Source organism: Aquarana catesbeiana, linkage group LG04, assembly GCF_042186555.1.
Source record: "Aquarana catesbeiana isolate 2022-GZ linkage group LG04, ASM4218655v1, whole genome shotgun sequence".
Taxonomy (NCBI): domain Eukaryota; kingdom Metazoa; phylum Chordata; class Amphibia; order Anura; family Ranidae; genus Aquarana; species Aquarana catesbeiana.
In genome coordinates this window covers 542,362,848-542,385,252 of record NC_133327.1, presented here as the reverse complement: position 1 = coordinate 542,385,252, position 22,405 = coordinate 542,362,848, and the positions used below count along the sequence as shown (strand labels likewise).

The window sequence follows — 22,405 nt, the reverse complement described above, 5'->3', positions numbered from 1 at the left end:
ACATATCCAGGTGTGATGTGCTTGCCATTTACTCTCGTTCTTTCTCGGTGGCTCAGATTTTGACCTTCCGTCTCAGGGGGGTTGAGCAGAACTTGGCCTTGAGTACCATCAGGGGCCAGGTGTCAGCCTTGGCGGTTTTCTTCGGCATCCCCTGGTCTCGCACTCTCTGGTGCGTACTCTTAAAGAATGGGTTTGACATCTCCACCGGTGCGGTAGCTTCTACCGCCGTGGGATCTACTCTGGGTGTGTTCGGTTCTAGAGGAGCCTCCCGTTGGAAATATTCGGGAGGTTCCTCTGCTTGCTCTGTCCCAGAAGGTGGCTTTTTTGGTTGATATCACCTCTGCGCGCAGAGTGTCAGAACTGTAGGCATTACCATGTCATACTTCTTACCTGGTGATCCACAAAAATGAAGTGGTTCTTCGTCCTTGTCTGTGGTTACCTCCTCTGATTCCTTTTGACTAAGGACTTGTATCGCCTTCACTGTGTCCCAGGTCAAAATGTCCTAAGGGATTTACCTTACATGCCCTGGATGTGTTTGGGCGATTCGGGTGTATTTGGCAGTCACAGGGCCTTTTCGGAGATCAGACTCACTGTTTGTGATCACAGATGGTTCAAAAAAGGGGCTGTCTGGTTCTTCTGCGACCTTTCTAGATCGATCAGACAGACAATGACTCTGGTCTATTCTATCAGGTGTTGGGTTCCTCCTTTCCCCATTACGGCGCATTCTACTTGGCTGCTTGTTGCTTCTTGGGCCTTCCATCATCAGGCGTCAGCTGCACTGACTTGCAAGGCGGCCACTTGGTTGTCGGTGTACACTTTCCCAAAATTCTACAACGTGGATGTACTGGCATCTGAGGATGCTTCTTTTGGCTGCAAGGTGTTGCAGGCTGCTGTTTAGAGGGTCTATTCCCTCTTGAAGGGGTATTTGTTCAGGTTGGGCGCCAGTAACAGTGTGGAGCGCCTGTTACCTGGTTGGCCCTTGTGTTAGCCTTGGGATTTTTTGTTGTCCCACCCCTCATGTTTGGCACTGCTTAGGGAGTCCCTATGGTTCTGAATAATGGAGCGCTGTGTCTGTCAATGAACGAAAGAGAAAATGGGATTTTTTGACAGACACAGCACCTACCCCTCTAAGGAGTTTTAATGCTTCTGACACTGCTTGTTACTAAACTGAAGGCCTTTAACAGAGAGGGGGGTGTGTATCACCTAGGACTGCCCATAGGCTTAGCCAAGTCTCTTTTCTGCCTAGTGTCATACTCCTGTAGGGGGCAATTTAACCCTATGGTTCTGAATAATGGAGCACTGTATCTGTCAATGAACTCTGAGAAATGGATTTTACAGTAAGTCAAAAAAAATCCCATTTCCACGGATCTCTTCCCTGGTGCCACCAAAAAGGTTGGGGACCACTGTTTTATAATACATGTCTAATTGAGCATTCAGGCTGTTGCCATTTATCAAGGAAAACTACCGTCTATCAAATCTCCGTAAAAATATGGTGTGTCAATGCAGTGCCCATATGTTGGGTTAAGGCAGTCTGTTTCTGTTTGGATAGAATTGGCATTGGTTCAAAAAACATGAATTAACTTTTTATTTTTTTTAACACAACTCACCACAGCTCTTAACAGTTTGCCAGTAACTGTCATTATTATTTGGGGTACTATTCAAAAAAAAAATTCACTGCACAAGATACCATTTTACCATACATTACTGCAACTGTGGCATTGACTATATAAGGTAGAAAACGTGAATGGGACAAAACCTAGAAAAAGCGCCTTTTTATAAGTAAATTGGTTTTGGATAAAAATTATTTTCTTCGCTTTGGCTCACTTATTTAAAATGCTAATAGTTTATGAAAATCCTTAAAGTGTATATTCATACTGCTTACACCACTCTTCTTAACATAAAAATGGAGCAGATGCTGCTCCTAAATACCAAAAAGGGCCCAAGCCCCTTTGTCAATAAGGAGCGATCGGTTTTCTGTTCTGCTCTGTTAATGACAAAGTAAAGACAACAAGAGACCTGAAGTTGCATGTTTGAGCCCTCTACCTGTCCTCACTCAGCTAAGTTTGGGAGGAAGGAGGATGCTTGTGAGCTCTGAAGGCTCGCAATGTAATCACTGCGCTGGCAGAGAGGAATGTGAGCTGTCTGCTGACAGTTCATATCCAGTAAGCCAGCTCAGAGCCAGTGGGATCTACGGCTGTTGTATAAATGGAAAATCGCCTCATTCCTTCTGTTGGTGCAGACTGTGCCAGTTTCTGTATCACTCTGAAATAAAAACTGGCGCAGGTGGTGCAGATTGACCTGAAACAGGTCAATCCACTTGGGTAATGTGGCGCATAGCACTCCCAACTGTTTCCTGTGCCATTATAATGACACTGGAAGCTTCATAGTTAGGCTGGTTAAAAAAAGGCACATGTCCATCCAGTTCAACACAAAAAAAAAAAAACACACACACCTCCATATACACAATCCTATACCCACAGTTCATCCAGAGGAATGCAACCCCCCCCCCCCCCCTCAAATAAAGCAATCCAATTTGCACCAGTGGGGGTGGCGATCCTTCCTGATACCCCAAGGGGCAATCGGATATTCCCTTGATCAACCTTACCTATAAATACTAGTAACCACTGATATTTTGTGCATTTACAGTGGGGACGGAAAGTATTCAGACCCCCTTAAATTTTTCATTCTTTGTTATATTGCAGTCATTTGCTAAAATCATTTAAGTTCATTTTTTTTCCTCATTAATGTACACACAGCACCCCATATTGACAGAAAAACACAGAATTGTTGACATTTTTGCAGATTTATTAAAAAAGAAAAACTGAAATATCACATTGTCCTAAGTATTCAGACCCTTTACTCAGTATTTAGTAGACGCACCCTTTTGATCTAATACAGCCATGAGTCTTTTTGGGAAAGATGCAACAAGTTTTTCACACCTGAATTTGGGGGTCCTCTGCCATTCCTCCTTGCAGCTCCTCTTCAGTTCTGTCAGGTTGGATTGTAAACGTTGGTGGACAGCCATTTTTAGGTCTCTCCAGAGATGCTCAATTGGGTTTAAGTCAGGGCTCTGGCTGGGCCATTCAAGAACAGTCACTGAGTTGTTGTGAAGCCACTCCTTCGTTATTTTAGCTGTGTGCTTAGGGTCATTGTCTTGTTGGAAGGTAAACCTTCGGCCCAGTCTGAGGTCCTGAGCACTGGAGAAGGTTTTCGTCCAGAATATCCCTGTACTTGGCCGCATTCATCTTTCCCTCGATTGCAACCAGTCGTCCTGTCCCTGCAGCTGAAAAACACCCCCACAGCATGATGCTGCCACCACCATGCTTCACTGTTGGGACTGTATTGGACAGGTGATGAGCAGTGCCTGTTTTTCTCCACACATACCACTTAGAATTAAGGCCAAAAAGTTCTATCTTGGTCTCATCATACCAGAGAATCTTATTTCTCACCATCTTTGAGTCCTTCAGGTGTTTTTTTTTTAGCAAACTCCATGCGGGCTTTTATGTGTCTTGCACTGAGGAGAGGCTTCCGTCGGGCCAATCTGCCATGGGTGGAGGGCTGCAGTGATGGTTGACTTTCTACAACTTTCTCCCATCTCCCGACTGCATCTCTGGAGCTCAGCCACAGTGATCTTTGGGTTCTTTTTTACCTCCCTCACCAAGGCTCTTCTCCCCCGATAGCTCAGTTTGGCCGGACGGCCATCTCTAGGAAGGGTTCTGGTCGTCCCAAACGTCTTCCGTTTAAGGATTATGGAGACCACTATGCTCTTGGGAATCTTAAGTGCAGCAGACATTTTTTGTAATCTTGGCCAGATCTGTGCCCTGCCACAATTCTGTCTCTGAACTCTTCAGGCAGTTCCTTTGACCTCATGATTCTCATTTGCTCTGACATGCACTGTGAGCTGTAAGGTCTTATACAGACAGGTGTGTGGCTTTCCTAATCAAGTCCAATCAGTATAATCAAACACAGCTGGACTCAAATGAAGGTGTAGAACCATCTCAAGGATGATCAAAAGAAATGGACAGCACCTGAGTTAAATATGAGTGTCACAGCAAAGGGTCTGAATACTTAGGACCATGTGATATTTCAGTTTTTCTTTTTTAACCACTTCAGCCCCGGAAGGATTTACCCCCTTCCTGACCAGAGCACTTTTTACAATTTGGCACTGCGTCGCTTTAACTGCTAATTGCGCGGTCATGCAATGCTGTACCCAAACGAAATTTGCGTCCTTTTCTTCCCACAAATAGAGCTTTATTTTGATGGTATTTGATCACCTCTGCCGCTTTTATTTTTTGCGCTATAAACGGAAAAAGACCGAAAATTTTGAAAAAAAATGATATTTTCTACTTTTTGTTATAAAAAAAATCCATTAAAATCAATTTTAGTCATACATTTAGGCCAAAATGTATTCGGCCACATGTCTTTGGTAAAAAAAATGTCAATAAGCGTATATTTATTGGTTTGCGCAAAAGTTATAGCGCCTACAAACTAGGGTACATTTTCTGGAATTTACACAGCTTTTAGTTTATGACTGTCTATGTAATTTCATGAGGTGCTAAAATGGCAGGGCAGTACAAAACCCCCCCAAATGACCCCATTTTGGAAAGTAGACACCCCAAGGAAATTGCTGAGAGGCATGTTGAACCCATTGAATATTTTTTTTTTTGTCCCAAGTGATTGAATAATGACAAAAAAAAAATTACAAAAAGTTGTCACTAAATGATATATTGCTCACACAGGCCATGGGCATATGTGGAATTGCACCCCAAAATACATTCAGCTGCTTCTCCTGAGTACGGGGATACCAAATGTGTGGGACTTTTTGGGAGCCCAGCCGCGTACGGGGCCCCGAAAACCAAGCACCGCCTTCAGGATTTCAAAGGGCATACATTTTTGATTTTACTCCTCACTACCTATCACAGTTTTGAAGGCCATAAAATGCCAGGATGGCACAAACCCCCCCCAAATGACCCCATTTTGGAAAGTAGACACCCCAAGCTATTTGCTGAGAGGCATGTTAAGTCCATGGAATATTTTATATTTGGACACAAGTTGCGGGAAAGTGACAATTTTTTTTTTTTTTTCACAAAGTTGTCACTAAATGATATATTGCTCAAACATGCCATGGGCATATGTGGAATTACACCCCAAAATACATTCTGCTGCTTCTCCTGAGTACGGGGATACCACATGTGTGGGACTTTTTGGGAGCCTAGCCGCGTACGGGGCCCCGAAAACCAAGCACCGCCTTCAGGATTTCAAAGGGCATACATTTTTGATTTTACTCCCCACTACCTATCACAGTTTTGAAGGCCATAAAATGCCAAGATGGCACAAACCCCCCCCAAATGACCCCATTTTGGAAAGTAGACACCCCAAGCTATTTGCTGAGAGGCATGTTGAGTCCATGGAATATTTTATATTTGGACACAAGTTGCAGGAAAGTGACAATTTTTTTTTTTTTTTTTTTTGCACAAAGTTGTCACTAAATGATATACTGCTCAAACATGCCATGGGCATATGTGGAATTACACCCCAAAATACATTCTGCTGCTTCTCCTGAGTACGGGGATACCACATGTGTGGGACTTTTTGGGAGCCTAGCCGCGTACGGGGCCCCAAAAACCAAGCACCGCCTTCAGGATTTCTAAGGGCATAAATTTTTGATTTTACTCCTCACTACCTATCACAGTTTTGAAGGCCATAAAATGCCAAGATGGCACAAACCCCCCCCCAAATGACCCCATTTTGGAAAGTAGACACCCCAAGCTATTTGCTGAGAGGCATGTTGAGTCCATGGAATATTTAATTTTTGACACAAGTTGCGGAAAAGTGACAATTTTTTTTTTTTTTTGCACAAAGTTGTCACTAAATGATATATTGCTCACACAGGCTATGGGCTTATGTGGAATTGCACCCCAAAATACATTCTGCTGATTCTCCTGAGTATGGGGATACCACATGTGTGGGACTTTTTGGGAGCCTAGCCGCGTACGGGGCCCCGAAAACCCAGCACCGCCTTCAGGATTTCTAAGGGCGTAAAGTTGTGATTTCACTCCTCACTACCTATCACATTTTTGAAGGCCATAAAATGCCCAGATGGCACAAAACCCCCCCAAATGACCCCATTTTGGAAAGAAGACACCCCAAGCTATTTGCTGAGAGGCATGATGAGTACATGGAATATTTTATATTTTGACACAAGTTGCGGGAAAGTGACAATTTTTTTTTTTTTTTGCACAAAGTTGTCACTAAATGATATATTGCTCAAACATGCCATGGGCATATGTGGAATTACACCCCAAAATACATTCTGCTGCTTCTCCTGAGTACGGGGATACCACATGAGTGGCACTTTTTGGGAGCCTAGCTTCATACGGGGCCCCGAAATCCAATCACCGCCTTCAGGATTTCTAAGAGCGTTAATTTTTGATTTCACTCCTTACTACCCATCACAGTTTTGAAGGCCATAAAATGCCAAGATAGCACAAAACCGCCCCAAAATGACCCCATTTTGGAAAGTAGACACCCCAAGCTATTTGCTGAGAGGCATGGTGAGTATTTTGCAGCTCTCATTTGTTTTTGAAAATGAAGAAAGACAAGAAAAACGTATTTTTTTTTTTCTTTTTTCAATTTTCAAAAGTTTGTGACAAAAAGTGAGGTCTGCAAAATACTCACTATACCTCTCAGCAAATAGCTTTGGGTGTCTATTTTCCAAAATGGGGTCATTTGGGGGGGGGTTGTGCCATCTGGGCATTACATGGCCTCCGAAACTGTGATAGGCAGTGAAGAGTGAAATCAAAAATTTACGCCCTTAGAAAGCCTGAAGGCGGTGCTTGGTTTTCGGGGTCCCCTATGCGGATAGGCTCCCAAAAAGTCTCACACATGTGGTATCCCCATACTCAGGAGAGGCAACAGAATGTATTTTGGGGTGTAATTTCACATATTCCCATGGCATGTTTGAGCAATATATCATTTAGTGACAACTTTGTGCAAAAAAAAAAAAAAAAAAAATAATAATTTGTCTTTTTCCCGCAACTTGTGTCACAATATAAAATATTCCATGGACTCGACATGCCTCTCAGCAAATAGCTTGGGGTGTCTACTTTCCAAAATGGGGTCATTTGGGGGGGTTTTGAACTGTCCTGGCATTTTATGCACAACATTTAGAAGCTTATGTCACACATCACCCACTCTTCTAACCACTGGAAGACAAAGCCCTTTCTGACACTTTTTGTTTACATGAAAAAATTATTTTTTTTTTGCAAGAAAATTACTTTGAACCCCCAAACATTATATATTTTTTTAAAGCAAATGCCCTACAGATTAAAATGGTGGGTGTTTCATTTTTTTTTCACACAGTATTTCCGCAGCGATTTTTCAAACGCATTTTTTGGGGAAGAAACACACTTTTTTAAATTTTAATGCACTAAAACACACTATATTGCCCAAATGTTTGATGAAATAAAAAAGATGATCTTAGGCTGAGTACATGGATACCAAACATGACATGTTTTAAAATTGCGCACAAACGTGCAGTGGCGACAAACTAAATACATTTTTAAAAGCCTTTAAAAGCCTTTACAGTTTACCACTTTAGATTTACAGAGGAGGTCTACTGCTAAAATTACTGCCCTCGATCTGACCTTCGCGGTGATACCTCACATGCATGGTGCAATTGCTGTTTACATTTGACGCCAGACCAACGCTTGCGTTCGCCTTTGCGCGAGAGCAGGGGGGGACAGGGGTGCTTTTTTTTTTTTTTTTTTTTTTTTTTTTAATTAATTTTTTGATTTTTTTATCTTATTTTTAAACTGTTCCTTTCATTTTTATTTTTTTTAAATAATTTTTATTGTTATCTCAGGGAATGTAAATATCCCCTATGATAGCAATAGGTAGTGACAGGTACTCTTTTTTGAAAAAATTGGGGTCTATTAGACCCTAGATCTCTCCTCTGCCCTCAAAGCATCTGACCACACCAAGATCGGTGTGATAAAATGCTTTCCCAATTTCCCAATGGCGCTGTTTACATCTGGCGAAATCTAAGTCATGAAATGCTCGTAGCTTCCGGATTCTTAGGCCATAGAGATGTTTGGAGCCATTCTGGTCTCTGATCAGCTCTATGGTCAGCTGGCCGAATCACTGGCTGCATTCTCAGGTTCCCTGTTGGGACAGGAGAGCCAGAGAAAAACATGGAAGCGGTGGGGGGGGGGCATTTCCTCCCACTGCTTGTAAAAGCAGTCTAGAGGCTAATTAGCCGCTAGGATTGCTTTTACATGAAAGCCGACCGCTGGCTGAAAAGAATGATACCAAGATGATACCTAAACCTGCAGGCATCATTCTGGTATAACCACTCAAAGTCCAGCAACATACCAGTACGTTGCTGGTCCTTGTTGGGCATATATTGTAAACTTTTTTTTCATGCAGCCTGTGGGCTGAACGAAAAAAAGATATTGATCGGTGGGTATGCCCACCATTAGAATACCTCCCTTCATCCACCCACTTCTAATGATGGGCATACATGCACCATTTATATATGCCGAAGCATGAGGGCATCCTCCCGCAAAAGGCAGGAGCAAATTGCTCCTCCACCCACTGCCCCCACGCTTCGGCATATATGCTGAAGTATGTAACTGTGGTGGTGAAATCACCTCCGACAGCGCTGGAGTCACGGCTTTATGTATCGTGGGAGCAAACGCTGTTGCTGTCAAGATAAATAAATCCGCGCTGCAACTGAATGGCGTACCTGCTAAGCAAATGATGGTTAACAAAAAACAAAGTAACATTACAGTATAACAGTAATACTTACCATACCTGCAAAGCAAATACAAAAAAAAAACCATAGTAAAAAATAAAACATTTAACGCAACCTGTGCCTACCTAAAATATATATATGCCGAAGCATGGGGGCATCCTCCCGCAAAAGGCAGGAGCAAATCGCTCCTCCACCCACTTCTGCCCCCACGCTTCGGCATATATGCTGAAGTATGTAACTGTGGTGGTGAAATCACCTCCGACAGCGCTGGAGTCACGGCTTTATGTATCGTGGGAGCAAACGCTGTTGCTGTCAAGATAAATAAATCCGCGCTGCAGCTGAATGGCGTACCTGAAAACACAAAGGTGGTTAACAATAAAAAAAACAAAGTATAAAAAAATTACATACCTGAAAAGCAAACATGATAAAACATAACAATAAAACAATGCAGAATAGAATACAGTAAAAAAGAGCAGAACAATAGAGAGAAAATAGAGAGAGAGAGAACAATAAAACGACAACTATTTTTGGTTTTTTTATTTTATATTTTTTTTGTGTATTTTTTTTTTTTTTTTTACTTTTTTTTTTTTATAACTGTAACTTTTAAAACTGTAACGGTTCCAGGTTTGGGTCTCTCAAAATGCGATGGCATCTTGGGAGACCCTGTGGAAGTGTGTCCTAGTCTGTGCAGTGCTGTACCCTGCGCTAATACTCAACTAGTGTATGGTAGCGTTCAAAACATTCACCAATGCAAAGACCAGGATTGCCAGGACAGGAGGGACAATAATACCGGGTGTCACGCCTAAATCCGCGCTTTCTGCAGACACGACATTTTCTTTGGGGGGCTCGTTGGGTAGGGGTACTCTCGAGGACATAAGGAAAATGCCTCTCATGCAGCCGGCCTACTGCATTTGGATTGGGAAGGTGAGGTGGAGCACCGTCTGGAAACAGAAGGTCTCTGACGATCTCTTCCTGGAATTTAAGGAAGGATCCAGTCTGTCCTGAAGCTCTGTATAGCACATGAGCGTTCAGCAAAGCCAATTGAAATAAATAAACAGACACTTTTTTGTACCAGCGTCTGGCCTTACGGGCAATTAGGTACGGCGCCAACAACTGGTCGTTGAGGTCCACCCCTCCCATATTAAGGTTGTATTCGTGGACACAGAGGGGTTTCTCCACAACACCAGTCGCCGTAGTAATTTGGGTCGTCGTGTCTGCATGAAGGGAGGTGAGAACGAAAACATTCTTCTTATCCCTCCACTTCATAGCGAGCAAATTATTATACTTCAAGCAGGCTCTCTCCCCCAGCCTAAGACGGGACTCTACAAGCCGCTGGGGAAAGCCCCGGCGATTAGGTCGCACGGTGCCACATGCTCCAATCTGCTGATCAAACAAGTGACTAAAAAGTGGCACGCTCGTATAATAATTGTCCACGTACAAGTGGTACCCCTTTCTGAATAAGGGTGACACCAAGTCCCACACTATCTTGCCAGCGCTTCCTATGTAGTCAGGGCAGTTGATCGGCTCTACGTGACTATCTTTGCCCTCGTAAACCATAAATCTACATGTATAGCCTGTGGCCCTGTCACAGAGCTTATACATCTTGACCCCGTATCTGGCACGCTTGCTGGGAAGGTACTGTTTGAAGGACAAGCGGCCAGAAAACTTAATCAGGGACTCATCAACGCAGACAACTTGATGGGGGGTAAACAAGTCTGCAAAACGTTGGTTGAAGTGGTTTACGAGGGGCCGAATTTTGTAGAGCCGATCGTATGCAGGGTCTCCACGAGGACGACAGAGTTCATTGTCGTTGAAGTGCATGAACCGCAAAATCTGCTCGTATCGTGCCCTGGTCATGGAGGCAGAGAACACGGGCATATGGTGAATTGGGTCAGTGGACCAATATGACCGCAACTCACTCTTTTTGGTTATGCCCATGTTGAGGGAAAGGCCCAGAAAGATCTTAAATTCGGAGACCGTAATTGGTCTCCAATCTCTGGCAAGGGAGGACTGGGGATTAGCGGCGATGTGTTGACCAGCGTACAAATTGCTTTGGTCCACAATAGATCTATAGAGATCTTCGGTGAAAAACAGTGAATAAAAATCCAGTGGCATAAAGTCAACTGTTTCCACCTGAATTCCGGGTTGGCCAGTGAAAGGGGGAAGTACGGGTGCTGCAGAAGTGGTGGGTACCCAATTCGGATTGGCGAATGCAGCAGGAAGGGCACTATGGGCACGACGGGCCTGTCTTTGTCTTATTGGTGGCAGCGGGACACTAGTTGTGCTTGCCACCTCGCCAGCTTGAACTGCACTTATGGGACTCGCCACGTCACCACGTGATACTGCAGTGCTGGATGTACGACCAGGGTGTACTAGGCCGCTGGTGCTTGCCAGTTCACCAGAAGGAGTAGCGGCACTAGTACCTCTCTGCTCCCTACGAGAGCCCTGCGGTTCTTGCACTTCAAGGACAGAAGAAGAAGATCGGGGTCTGGTACGCCTGACCCTAGCAGGGACCACAACTCCGTCGTCAGAGCTATCTGTCATGGAGCCGCTGTCCTCTACAGGTTCGTATTCTGAGCCTGAACTTGACAGATGAGTGACTTCCTCTTCACTATCTGTCATACTCAGAAACGTGTAGGCCTCTTCACTAGTGTACCTTCGATTTGCCATTTTGGCCTCTAAATTTAGGGGTACACTAGTGAGACTCACAGGCAAAAAAGCTCCTGACTGTCAGCGACTGATTCAAACCGCTACCAAAAAACTGTTAGCGATCGCAGGGATCAGGCCTGACTCTGCGAACGCTACAGTTATGTGTGCTTAGTGTTTTGTGACAGTTATCGATCGATACTGCACTTGGGTGGGCTGGGCTGGGCTGGGCCGAGGAGCAAAACGCAGGTGCTAGCAGGTATCTGGGCTGATCCCGCTAACACTGCGTTTTTTTGGGGGACCCTAAACTGCTGGGGAGTATAGATCTGATCGGATCAGATATCGATCCTTTCAGATACTATAGCACTAAGGGAGGTGTATGCTGCGTACGTGGGTGTTAGCGGTACTGGCGCTAACCTGACGCTGCCTGGGGCGACGCAGACCTTATCTGACCCTAAAAACTTAACTTCTATCACCGCCGGGCAATTAGGGGGTTAAACCTTTATAGGGTAATAAACGGCGGGTGCCCTAAAACTGTAATAAACTACAATAAACTACAAAAAACAAACCAACTAACCAGCGTCACCTGTAACAATTATATGGTGATCGCTGGTGAAAGGGTTAACTAGGGGGCAATCAAGGGGTTAAAACCTTTAGAAGGTAGTATATGGGGGTCCCTGTCGCTATAAAACACTGACAGCGAACCTATATACTTACCTCCCTAACTAGCGTCACCTGTGTCACTAATACAGCGATCAGAAAAACGATCGCTTAGTGACACTGGCGACGGGGGGTGATCACGGGGTTAAAACTTTATTAGGGGGGTTAGGGGGGTACCCTGGACCTAAAGGGGGGTACCCTAGACCTAAAGGGGGCTAACCTAACTGCCCTAACACTTGTAACTGACACAAACTGACACCAGTGCAATAAATCAGAAAAAAAAAAAACCTGCTATTGGTGTCAGAGTGACAGGGGGTACAGGGGGGTGATCAGGGGGTGATCGGGGGGTGACAGGGGGGTGACAAGTGTGCCTGCGTGTTCTACTGTATGTGTAGTGTTGGTGCACTTACTTGGATGTCTTCTCTCCTCGGCGCCGGACGAAAAGACCGACTCGAGGAGAGATTACATCACTTCCTCTGCTTCTGTTTACATTCACAGAAGCCGAGGAAGCTTGTCATTGGCCAGGAGCGATCGCGAGGGGGGGGCCACGAATGAGTGGCCTCCCCCTCACCTTTGATCGACCCTGACCTCGATCCGACCGCCGCTGGCACCGGGGGGGGGTCCGATCGGACCCCCCACCCGCGGGCAGGCAAGGACGTACCTGTAAGTCCTTTTGCCTGCCCGTGCCGCTCTGTCGACGTATATAGTCGTGCGGCGGTCGGCAACTGGTTAATATATCTGCAAAAATGTCAACAATTCTGTGTTTTTCTGTCAATATGGGGTGCTGTGTGTACATTAATGAGGAAAAAAAATGAACTTAAATGATTTTAGCAAATGGCTGCAATATAACAAAGAGTGAAAAATTTAAGGGGGTCTGAATGCTTTCCGTCCCCACTGTAGGAAAGAATCCAAGCCTTTTTTTAACCGGTTCAATACAGGGCAATTTCACCCCATTCCTTCCCAGGCCAATTTTTAGTTTTCAGCGCTGTCGCACTTTGAACGTCAATTGCGCGGTCGTGCGACGTTGTACCCAAAAAAAATTGACGTCCTTTTTTCCCCACAAATAGAGCTTTCTTTTGGTGGTATTTGATCGCCTCTACGGTTTTTATTTTTTGCGCTATAAACAAAAGGAGAGCGACAATTTTGAAAAAAACACAATATTTTTTACTTTTTGCTATAATAAATATCCCAATTTTTTTTTTAAAAAACAATTTTTTTCCTCAGTTTCGGCCGATACGTTTTCTTCTACATATTTTTGGTAAAAAAAAATCGCAATAAGCGTATATTGATTGGTTTGCGCAAAAGTTATAGTGTCTACAAAATACAGAATAGATTTATGGCATTTTTAAAAAATATATATTTATTTATTTTTTTAGCGGCGATCGCGATTTTTTTTCATGACTGCGACATTATGGCGGACACATCGGACACTTTTGACACATTTTTGGGACCATTCACATTTATACAGCGATCGATGCTATAAAATTGCATTGATTACTGTATAAATGTGACAGGCAGTGAAGGGGTTAACCACTAGGGGGCGGGGAGGGGTTAATATGTTTCCTAGGGAATGATTCTAACTGAAGGGGGAGGGGACGCTCAAGGGGAGGAGACCGATCAGTGTTCCTCCGTTCTGGGAACACAGATCGCTCTCCTCAGAGCTGACAGGCTGTGGATCTGTGTGTTTACACACACAGATCCACGGTCCGGCCCAGGTAACGGGCAATCGCGGGTGCCCGGCGGACATCGCGGCCGCCGGGCACACGCACCGGGTCCCGAGCAACACGGCGGCACGCGCGTGCCCCTTAGATGGCCGGGAATCCCAGGACGTCATATGACGTCCACCCAGGATGGGAGATCCCATCTGTGGACGTCATATGACTATGGCTGGGTAGGGAAGTGGTTAAACAATCTACTGAGCTGGCCAGAACCAGCTCTTGAGGGAGTCTGTCTCCCAGATTGCAAGCTCTAACGAGCAGGGCTCTCAGATTCCCCCTGTATTAAATTGTATTGTAACTGTACTGTCTGCCCTCATGTTTTAAAGCGCTACGCAAACTGTTGGCGCTATTTAAATCCTGTATAATAATAACAACAATATTCCACATCTCTTACTGTGAAGAAGCCTTTCCGTATTTGGAAATTTATCTTGTCCCCTTGTCCTTTTGTGATGACATTAAAGTGTTTGTCAGCAACCTGTAGATTGTGATCTACCAGTAGATCATGGACAGGTGACTGGTAGATCGCAGCCTGGATTTGCTGACCCACCATCCCAGAGCATCAAACAGAGTGCAATGCAGAGGGATTACTTTGAAGCTGTAGTAGGGAACAAGATCAGCATAAGCTGATGCCTCCTCTGTAGTGCTGGCTCCTGTCCCATGCTGAGTGGCCCCATTTACTTGAATAGGTTGTGATTGGCAGACGGTAGCACCCACCAAAAGCATCAGGGGGCTTAATTCCTGCTGCAGCATGCGTACGCCTTTGGCTGCTGCCTCAGCAGCTAAAGGGGTAGGGACTGGGGGTGGTAAAACCACAACTTAACCACAGGGTTTTATGTGTGAATGAGCCCTAAGAGTGCTGCTGCCGAATTCAAGAAAGGGCTCACTCACAAGTGCAGCAAAAAAGTTATCTGAGTGTATTTGACTGGTGGTGAGGAGTTGATATGTTGCCTCCTCACCACTTGATTTAAACCCATGATTGCCATGCAATGCATGCGATTGCAACACAGTAGTATGGCAATTACAGGTTTAAAATTGGTGTGAGAATGTGACACTGTGCCCGGTGATCTTTGACTTCTCCCATGCTGTTCAGGTAGATCTCCACCTCTTTAAGGTTGCCTACCTCTGCAAAAAAGTGAATGAATCTACACCATGTTCGCTATATGGACCACTTATGTATTTATACATGTTCATCATATCCCCCCTTAATCTCCTCTTCTCAAGAGAGAATACATTCAGTTCCTCTTATCTTTCCTTACACTGGAGCTCCTTCGTTCCTCTTATTAGTTTGGTTGTCCTTCTCTGCACTTTCTTCAGTTTTCTGATTATTCTTTTTGAGAACTGGTGCCCAAAACTGAACTGCATATTCCAGATGAGGTCTTACTAATGAGATATGTACAGGGGCAAAACAAAGTCTCTATCTCTGGAGTCTATATCTCTCCTGATATGAGAAAGGATTTTGCTTGCTTTGGAAACCGCAGCTTGGCATTCCATGCTATTATTAAGCTTATGTTCTACCAGACCACCCAGATCCTTCTAAACCATTGTTCTCCTCCTAATATGTATGGTGCATGCATATTTTTTATATTTATCAATATTTAAACCTAATTTTTCATACAGTTGCCCAGTGAAACGGTGCATTGAGGTCAGCTTGTAAATTGAAGACCTCATGTAAGGACGTTATTCCACTGCATAGCTTGGTGTCATCTGCAAACACTGAAATGGTAATTTTAATCCCAGACCCTATATCATTTATAAATATATTAAAATGTAAGGGTCCCAACACTAAACCTTGGGTACACCACTGATAACCTTAGACCATTCAGAGTAAGAATCATGAATCCCTACCTTCTCAATATGGTCTTTTAGCCAGTTTTCTATTCATATTGAATCCAACTAAATTTCCTAAGCCTGTAGACTTTACTTTACACATTAGCCGCGTGTGGGGAACTGTGTCAAATGCTTTTGCAAAATCCAAGTATACCATGTCCACAGCCATTCTTTTGTCTAAGGTTTTGCTTACCTTCTCAAAAAAAGAAATCAGGTTTGTTTGACAACTTCTGTCGTTCAAGAATTGTGCTGTCTATTGCCTAAAATATTTGTTTTCTAGCTAAATCTCATCTATGTGGTCTTTTAATAAACTCTCCATTCTTCCCAACTATATTATTATTTTTATTACTCTTATTATACAGGATTTATATATAAGTTAAATAACAGGTATACAGTTACTTGGTAAAGACTTCGACTGCTTTTTAAATATAGGCACCACATTAGCCTTACATCAATCCAATTGTACTATGCCAGTCATTAAAGAGTCCCTAAAACTTAGAAGCCGTGGCTATGAAATGACAAGGCTAAATTCTTTTAGGGCACATGGGTGTAGGCCATCTGGTCTAGGTGCTTTATTTCTCTGGATTGTGCTAGAAAATGTCCCTCTTTCTCATCTAGGGAAGTTTGGAGGTCTTCAAGAAATAGATGATTACTGCACACCCATGGGACATCATTTCTCACAACAGATTTTAAATGTCTTGGTTACTTTAACTTTAAGAAAACTAAGGAAAGAAGAACTTTTTTAACCTTTTTAACCACTTACCCACTGGGCACTTAAACCTTCTTCCTAACCAGACCAATTTTCAGCTTTCGATGCTCTCACATTTTGAATGACAATTACTCAGTCATGCAGCACTACCTATATGGAATTTTTGTCCTTTTTTTCACACAAATATTGCTTTCTTTTGGTGGTATTTATTCACCACTGGGTTTTTATTTTTTGCGCTATAAAAGAAAAAAGCCCGAAAATTCTGTTAAAAAAAATGCATTTTTCTTCATTTCTGTTATAAAATTTTTCAAATTAGTAATTTTTCTTCATATATTTTGGCCAAAATTTATACTGCTACATATCTTTGGTAAAAATAACCCAAATTGGTGTATGTTATTTGGGCTTTGTGAAAGTTATAGAGTCCACAAGCTATGGTGCCAATCTCTGAAAATTGATCACACATGAAGTTCTTGAGACCCTAACAAGCCAGGAAAGTACAAATACCCCCCAAATGACCCCTTTTTGGAAAGTAGACACTCCAAGGTATTTAGTAAGAGGCATGGTGAGTTTTTTGACGTTGTAATTTTTTCCCACAATTCTTTGCAAAATCAAGATTTATTTATTTTTTTTCACAAAATTGTTATATTAGCAGGTTATTTCTCACACACAGCATATGCATAGCACAAATTACACCCCAAAACACATTCTACTATTCCTCCTGAGTATGGCAATACCACATGTGTGAGACTTTTACACAGCTTGGCCACATACAGAGGCCCAATATGCAGGGAGCACCATCAGGCGTTCTTGGAGCATAAATTACACACATCATTTCTTTACCACCTCTTACACTTTTGAAGGCCCTGGAAAACCAGGACAATGGAAACACCCCAAAAATTACCCCATTTTGGAAAGAAAACAACCCAATGTATAATATATGAGGCATATCGAGTCTTTTGAACGTGTCATTTTTTTCTACAAGTTTTTGGAAAATGTATAAAGAAAATGAAAAAGCGTTTTTTTTTTTTTTTTACACAACGTTGTCCATTTACACAATGTTTCTAACACATAGCATGTACATACCAAAAATTACACCCCAAAATAGATTCTCCTACTCCTGAGTACGGCGATACCACATGTGTGAGACTTTTCCACAGTGTGGCCACATACAGAGGACCAGCATGCAGGGAGCACCATCAGGTGTTCTAGGGACATAAGTTTCAAATCTAATTTGACTACCTATTACACTTTTGTGAGGCACTGTAGTGGCATGGATGTGGCATGGATGAGAACTGATGTGGCATGGATGAGCATGAATGGGGATGAATGAGCCGTGGATGGGGATGGCTGAGCATGAATGAGTATGGCTGAGTATGGCCGGGTACGACTGAGTACGGATGGGTACAGCTGAGTATGGCTAGGTATAGATGGGATGGCTGGGTACGGCTGAGTATGGATGGGTATGGCTAATTATGGATGGGGGTGGATGGGATGGCTGAGCATGGATAAATGGATGGCTGAGCATGGATGGATGAGTATGCTGAGTATGGATGGCTGAGCACGGGATTCTGGGAGGACATCATAGTACGCCCTCCCAGAGTTATTCGACCGCGCTGCAGCCATCATTCGGCTATAGCGCAGTCGGCAAGTCGTTAATGATAATTCTATTAGACACAAGAAGTTTTGGACTAAATGTATTTTTTATATTACTATCCAAAAGTTTTATGACCATTCTCATCTCTGTGATTCTTACCCTAACCCCACATTCTCCTTGTCCGTTCCATTACCCACTACTTTATTTTTTTCTTATCAACTATCCCAGTTTAATTACCATTACTGTGGTTTTTGTATTTTTTTTTCCCCCTGTGCCTAGTACACATGATGAGATTATCGGACGAATGATTCTTTTTTTTTTTTTTTTTTTGCATGCTAATCTCATATTGAAAATAAAGAATTTACTAAAGTTAAGAAAATACTCCTATGACGGAATAGAATTCAGAAGTGATATAATGTATTCTAGTGGATTTGTATTGTACTTTTTAACAACAACTGTACTAATTAAACAAAAATCATACTATCTGAAATTGTACACAAAACATTTTCGTGTTTGTCCCATCAGATAATATCGGGGGAAATGTCGCGATCAGCTCTCAAAAGATCTGTACTAATGAACAGATTATCGTACGATTGCTTAGAAAGCGGTATTTTTTGTACGATTTTCTGATCGTGTACGGGCCTTTAGAGGGTCGTCCTGCCTAACATTTTGTTAAGCCTTTGTGTAACAGTGCTGCTTGGACCAAAAAGAAGGGAACACCCTAAAAGCGTGTCCTGAAAATAAGTTATTTTTTGTGCACTAATACGGCTACGGTCATCCTTGTTGCATAGGCAGCCAACTTTAACCACTTCTCCCCTGGAAGGTTTTACCCATTTACTAACCAGGCCATTTTTTGCGATACAAAACTGCGAGAGCTTTCTTTTAGTGGTATTGGATCACCTCTGTGGTTTTTATTTTTTGTGCTATAAACAAAAAAAGACCGACAATTTTGAATAAAAAAACAATATTTTTTACTTTCTGCTATAAAACATTCCCAATTAAAAAAAAAATGTAAAAAATCTAATTTCTTCATCAATTTAGGCCAATATGTATTTTGCTACATATTTTTGGTAAAAATAAATCCCAATAAGTGTATATTGATTGGTTTGTGCAAAAGATATAGCGTCCAAAAACTATGGGATATGTTTAGGGACTTTTTTTTTTTTTTATTGATTTTACTAGTAATGGCGGCGATCAGCGTTTTTTTTTTTTTAGCGGGACTGCAACATTGTGACGGACAAATTGGACACTTAAGTGACACTTATTGTGGACCAGTGACATCAATATAGTGATCAGCGCTAAAAAAAAAAAAATACACTGTTACTGTACTAATGACACTGGCAGGGAAGGGGTTTACACCAAGGGGCGATCAAATGGTTAGGTGTGTCCCTGTAGGGTGCTTGCTAACTGTGTGGGGGGGGGATACACTGGAGTAAAAGAGAGATCCGTGTTTCAGCTTAGCTGAAGAAAACACTTTGAAGATTATGATTTGAAACAAGTTCTTTCTTTTGCTCCCTGACAGATCAGCGGCTTGCCTTGTTTACACAGGCAGACCGCTGCTCCGTCTCTCCACAGAACGATCGCCCGGTCACGGCAGCCGCCAGACCTGCTGATTGGCTCCTGCTGTGTCCAGTCACAGCGGGAGCGGCACGCGCCCGCCACACAGTGTGCACAAAATCACGTAAAGGTACGTGATTTTGCGCCGCCGATCTGCCCTGCCCCAGTATATATGCGGTGGGCTTGTCCGGAAGCGGTTAAAAACACCAAGAAGGTTTAATCTTTCAGCCCTGGTCTGTGATTGCCTGCTCCTTTCAAATCATAATCTCCAAAGTGTTTTTTTTTTGCAATTAATCACTTCTGGTTCCTGGCAGTGAAGACACTGAATCAAACAAGAATGTGAAGCAGATACTGCCCCAGTTCTTACTCTGTGTTCAGTTACAGTTCAGGCTGCAGACAAGCCTAGGACTCTGGTGGAGGTTCTTCAAGTAGATATTAGATTCTTATTTCTGTCACCACTGTGGAGATGTCTTGAAACTGTGGGCGAAGGAAGTTGTATCCAATATAGACACAGCAATGAAAAACTTTTCATAGGGAAGGCATACAGCCTCTTTGGATTTTTGCCAGACATATCGTTTGGTGTTGAGGCCAAATAATTCAATTTTTAGTCTCATCTGACCACCTTAAACGTACCTTGTAGATTCTGAAGCCAAATGGTAAAATGTGTTCTGGTCAGATGAGACACAAATTGAATTACTTGACCTCAACACCAAACAATTTGGTAGAAATTCAATACAGCACACCATTACAGTAATGCATGGTGGTAGTAATATCCTGTTATGGGGTGTTTCTCTGCAGCAGCGACTGGAGCTCTTGTCAGGATAGAAAAGAAATGGAAGAATCTAAAATGTAAAAAGAAAAAAAAAAGTTTAAAACAAGTAATTATGATATACTTTTTTATCTATTTACTAATGCTATTCAGCATAATGGGTAAAAATAGTCAATATTAATTGAGTGTAAAGTTCCGCTCTCAGTGTTAAGAGACGTGCCCATCAAGTCCAAATAATTTGTTTTACTCTATCCCTTACAGGTTAGTGACTTTACCTGGAGCCATGATGGCACTCAAGCTTTGATCTCATACCGCGACGGATTTGTGCTTGTCGGTTCAGTGAGTGGACAGAGGCATTGGTCATCAGAGATTAACTTAGAGAGTCAAATAACCTGTGGGATCTGGACACCTGATGATCAACAGGTTAGCAATGTGTTTATAATATTTACTGCCTTCTTTACAATAATTATTTTTCTTCTTGTGTGACTAATCTAAATACCCAATAATTTAATGTGCACCTGTTGGTTCATTACAATGGCTTTTTGCATTATATAACTGTTACAATATAAAAGTTTTTTTTTTTTTAACCCCCAATGAAACTGGCACCTCCCGGCCCTTTAAGGGGTTTAGGATGCCAGGAGGCGGGCTTTATGATTATGTGACCGCTGTGATTAACCGCTTGCGATCGAGAGCCTTCCGTTGGCCGCTGGTAACTGTGCCGGGTGCGCGCAGGGCACGCGCTCTTGGTACAGCTGTATTTGCATTAATGCACGCAAATATGCAGCCGCTCGGCACCAAGGCCCATCTGCCTAGAGGCCGCATATTTGCGTGCAGCTGGCACCAAGAGCTTAATGCTTACAAGGCACTTTCTATATGTGAACTTTGGCAAGTAACATTATCTACAACCACCACCGTTAAAGGAGCTTTTTTTTTTCTATAGGGGGAGTTCTCAACTTCATGATCTGTAAGTTCTATTGAAGGTCTCTGTGCCATCCAATGAAGAGTAACAAAGCAGTATTCAGTATATTATATAGTTGACCATTTTAGTTTTACTTTGAGCCCTACCATTATTTTTTTTAGTCTCCTTTTGAGACGCGGCTCCCATAATAGGAAGTCATTGCTATAGTAACTGTAATGTTTGCATAAACACAGAGGCTTAGCTCTCCATTAGTCAGGAAGCACAAGAAAGAAAATTGCATTATATGAGCAGAATCTCTCGGTTACTAATATGTCTTCGTTACTAAAGTTCTGGTCTGTGTGCTTAATCTATGTGCAGTCAAGAGAGGAGCTTGTAATATATACAGTACTGTGCAAAAGTTTTAGGTAGTTGTAAAGAAATGCTGTAAATTAACAATGCTTTCAAAAATATAGTTTGTTTATTTTTATCAGTTTACAAAATGCAAAGTGAGCAAACAGAAGAAAAGTAAAGAAAAAGTTAAGAAAATCAAATCAATATTTGGTGTAACTATCCTTTGGCTTCAAATTCTGCTCCTAAGCTGGTTTTGTGGAAGACTGTTTCCTGTCACAGGTCATACGCCATGGCAGGAATGAGCACAACCACAAGACACAGGGTAGTTGTACTGCATCAGCAAGGTCTCTCCCAGGCAAAGATTCAAAGCAGATGGGTTTCAAGATGTGCTCTTCATGCTCTTTTCAAGAAGCACAAAGAAGCTGGCAAGGGCGAGGACTGTTGACATAGTGGTCGGCCAAGGAAACCTAATGCAGAAAATGAAAGACAGAGCATGCTTCACTTCAACATCGGAAGATGTCCAGCAGTACCATCAGCACAAAACAGGCAGAAACCAGCAGGACCCAGGTACACCCATCTACTGTCTGGAGGAGTTAGGTCAGAAGTGGTCTTCACGGAAGATTTGCTGCCAAAAAAGCTGTACCTCGGACATAGAAACAAGGCTAAGCGACTCAACTATGCATGAACAACATAGAAGCTAGGGTGTTGAAAATGGCAACAGGTGCTTTGGACTTATGAGTTAAAATTTGAGCTATTTGGCTGTAGCAGGAGGCTGTTTGTTCGCGATGGGCTGGAGAGCGGTACAATAATGAATGCCTGCAGGCAACAGTGAAGCATGGTGGAGGTTCCTTGCATGCTTGGGGCTGAATTTCTGCTAATGGAGTTGGAGATTTGGTCAGGGGTGTCATCAGTGCTAGTTGC

General features: G+C 42.8%; 1 protein-coding gene across 1 annotated transcript in view; it reads left to right on the top strand.

Annotated features, from left to right (window-relative positions):
• TULP4 (TUB like protein 4) overlaps nt 1-22,405 on the top strand; it is a 276,431-nt gene that overhangs the window by 121,640 nt on the left and 132,386 nt on the right. Inside the window, exon 4 of the mRNA XM_073627891.1 lies at nt 20,497-20,658. Coding sequence (XP_073483992.1) covers nt 20,497-20,658 — 162 coding nt within the window. The remainder of the gene's footprint in view (nt 1-20,496; nt 20,659-22,405) is intronic.